At 37.1% G+C, this 2,646-nt stretch overlaps 1 protein-coding gene across 1 annotated transcript; it reads right to left on the bottom strand.

Annotated features, from left to right (window-relative positions):
- Nucleotides 1-1,368: 1,368 nt before the first annotated feature.
- Nucleotides 1,369-2,377, bottom strand: LOC105698113 (cysteine-rich PDZ-binding protein). The gene is made up of 2 exons (XM_012422076.2): nt 2,186-2,377; nt 1,369-2,080 (listed from the first exon to the last, which is right to left on the bottom strand). The coding sequence occupies exon 2, from the start codon at nt 2,068-2,070 to the stop codon at nt 1,768-1,770; it is 303 nt and encodes a 100-aa protein (XP_012277499.1). The 5' UTR covers nt 2,071-2,080; nt 2,186-2,377; the 3' UTR covers nt 1,369-1,767.
- Nucleotides 2,378-2,646: the final 269 nt, after the last annotated feature.

The raw sequence follows: 2,646 nt of genomic DNA, 5'->3' as shown, positions 1-2,646 counted from the left end.
TCGGACAAGAACTCAAACAAAAAGGACATTTTTTTTTTTTCGAAAAATCACATTTCACGAGCATTGCGTTCTTCCTTAGGGCTTCCATAATCACGTGTTAATGTTTCAGATAATTCGGTGCATCCAGTTTGGAGAAAAGCTTCATCAATATTTTCATTACACAATATATATAGAATGTAAAGATATTTATAAAACTTTTCTCCAGACTGGATGCACCGAATCGTTTGAAACTTCGGCACGTGATTATTAAGACCATAAGGAATAACGTAGTGCCCATGAAATTTCATTAAATAACAAATTTGGATTCTTGATTCTAGTCTGGGGTAGATGAAATAAAAATGTGTCGTTAGAAATGAAATTTCATGAGCATCGCGTTCTTCCTTCAGGCCTCCGTGATCACGCGAGGAAGTTTCCAACGATTCGGTGCATCCAGTTTGGAGAAAAGTTTTATAAATATTTTGACGTTTATATATATATATAGAATGACCCTTTCATATCACCTGAAATCCGTGTCCGTCGTTGCATGTAACGTGTGTGTCGATTTCAGGTGATCGTTTCTATGGCCGATAAGCGATGGCATCGACGAGTCGCTGAAAGCGCGAATTAATTCGAGTGACCTCTCGAGTGCGACTTCTGGTTAACGGGTTTCGCTCTTTACGGTACTCTCTCGTCGATGTCCTGCAGATCCGTTTTTCAGGCCACGCGCGGTATATGTGGGTCTAATCGGAGATTTCTAAAGTGTCGCTTCTGCGAGTATCCGAGCCACCGTTGAAAGCTACCGGTATATGTTCTAAATAATATTGTAAACATACCTGAACGTTTTAGCGTAAGTCCGACGTACGGTATGCGTCGTACGTAATTGGGGACCATTAAAGGCGACGCGCTTTTGTAGTACTTATCGGATTTACACGATTAGGCACTTAGGTTCAATTAGCCCATAAGCTGTATTTTTGAAGCTTGCGAGGTATTTAGCACTTGGGCTAAAGGGATTGAAATGATCGATTGAACCTGGCCGATGTTCCCGTAAATTTTACAAACGCGACAGGAAAGAAAAAAAATCATTATATCAAACGAATAGAGCCGTGTATATTTTTAGTCGTAACGTGGGTGCCACAGAAATATATATTTTTTTATCGGATGTAAGCTTACTCGTAAGCGAAAATCGTTGTTTGACAGTTTTGAAATGTTTAAGCGTGGACTGTTAAAAGCGAATGGTAGGATTGGGAATTTCTGAATGTGCGATTTCGTTAGTTAACCGCTATCCGTTAATTTATTATTAATGACTCGATACCGTTTGACGAAAGACCTGTTTTTTCAGAAGTGATTATTATTTATTGACTTCAGAAATTAACAATTCCACATTCATGTTTAATTAGCGCAGGAGGCGCTGTTTTGTATGGAAGGTTTATGTAGAATTACTAAGAAAATCAAAGCGTAGACACGTTCTTACTTAATACAAGAGCCGTTATTTAATAATATTATTTGATATTGTATATTTTATTTTGTATCGTCATTATTATACACTACTAAAAAAGACAGTCGTTTGCAGTACAGAACAATAAATCTTATTGTTTACCATTCTTAATGCATTGCGATATGTTCGATGTCGTAAATGATATACCATGATTAACGACAAGGCAAATGTAGGACTACACAAAAAAGAGCAGTGCCTTGGTATGGATATTACAGTTATGCTATATACATGAAAAAATATTAATTACTGTACATTAATTTCGTAATTATCCTCTTACTTTGTAATCGTTTCGTTTAGGTGGCCGATTGTTTATAATTCTTTGTGTTCATTAGCTTTTTACCACACATCGCACATATGGCCTTTTTATACGCACACGATTGACAATAGTGAGACCCAACTTGATGTACCTTTTGCCTGCATATTCTACAGCACTCAAATTTTGCAGTGTATGGATTGAATCGATTTTTTGCAGCAGACAGAGCTTTATTTTCACCCACTTTGCGTCCACCGCTTTCCACCGTGTTTCTGGCTCCAGATTTCCATGGGTCCGGTGTTATCACTTTTCCCAGTTTCTTCTCGCATTTTTCGCAAACCATTTTTAGAAACCTGTTAAGTATTAAAAGTATACGATAAGTTATATTCACAATCAAATCAATTCTATTTGAGGTTATATCATGGAAAAGATCTGTAAAAAATTCATGGTACACTTACGTCAAATTCTCCACCAATTGTGTTTTTCCTTCTTAGTAGAACGTTTTCTTAATTGCTAAATATATAACGAAATACCATTGAAACGTACAAAACAGAGTAAAAAATTGTATTTAAATAGAATTTGGCATGGTTGATACCACTTCAAAATATAATTCAATATAATTGAGAAGAATGCTGAAGAATGCTAATGGGGATAAGCTGCGTTTATATGCATTACAGTGATGCACCGTCACGTTTCACTAGCGTAGTGGATATTACGTCCTGCACCATCTGCCGAAGACACGTAAAAACGTAAATGCCCTTCATCGCCATCTAACCTCTACCATGCGAAGTACATTCACTTTTATTATCCTCTCTTCGGGTATACATTTCAAAAGGCAGCTCACCTTTATGTCGAATGTAACGTTACAAGATTTCCTCGTCAGATGGCGCGAAGGTTGCCTTGGGTGATCTCGAATAAT

Source organism: Orussus abietinus, unplaced genomic scaffold (assembly GCF_000612105.2).
Source record: "Orussus abietinus isolate OABI.00-Male unplaced genomic scaffold, Oabi_2.0 scaffold1, whole genome shotgun sequence".
In the NCBI taxonomy this organism is placed as follows: Eukaryota; Metazoa; Arthropoda; class Insecta; order Hymenoptera; family Orussidae; genus Orussus; species Orussus abietinus.
This window is presented reverse-complemented; position numbering and strand designations above follow the sequence as displayed.

Bases quoted from the DNA above. Each gene is read 5' to 3' on its own strand.
- LOC105698113 (XM_012422076.2), bottom strand. From the start codon at position 2,070: ATGGTTTGCGAAAAATGCGAGAAGAAACTGGGAAAAGTGATAACACCG.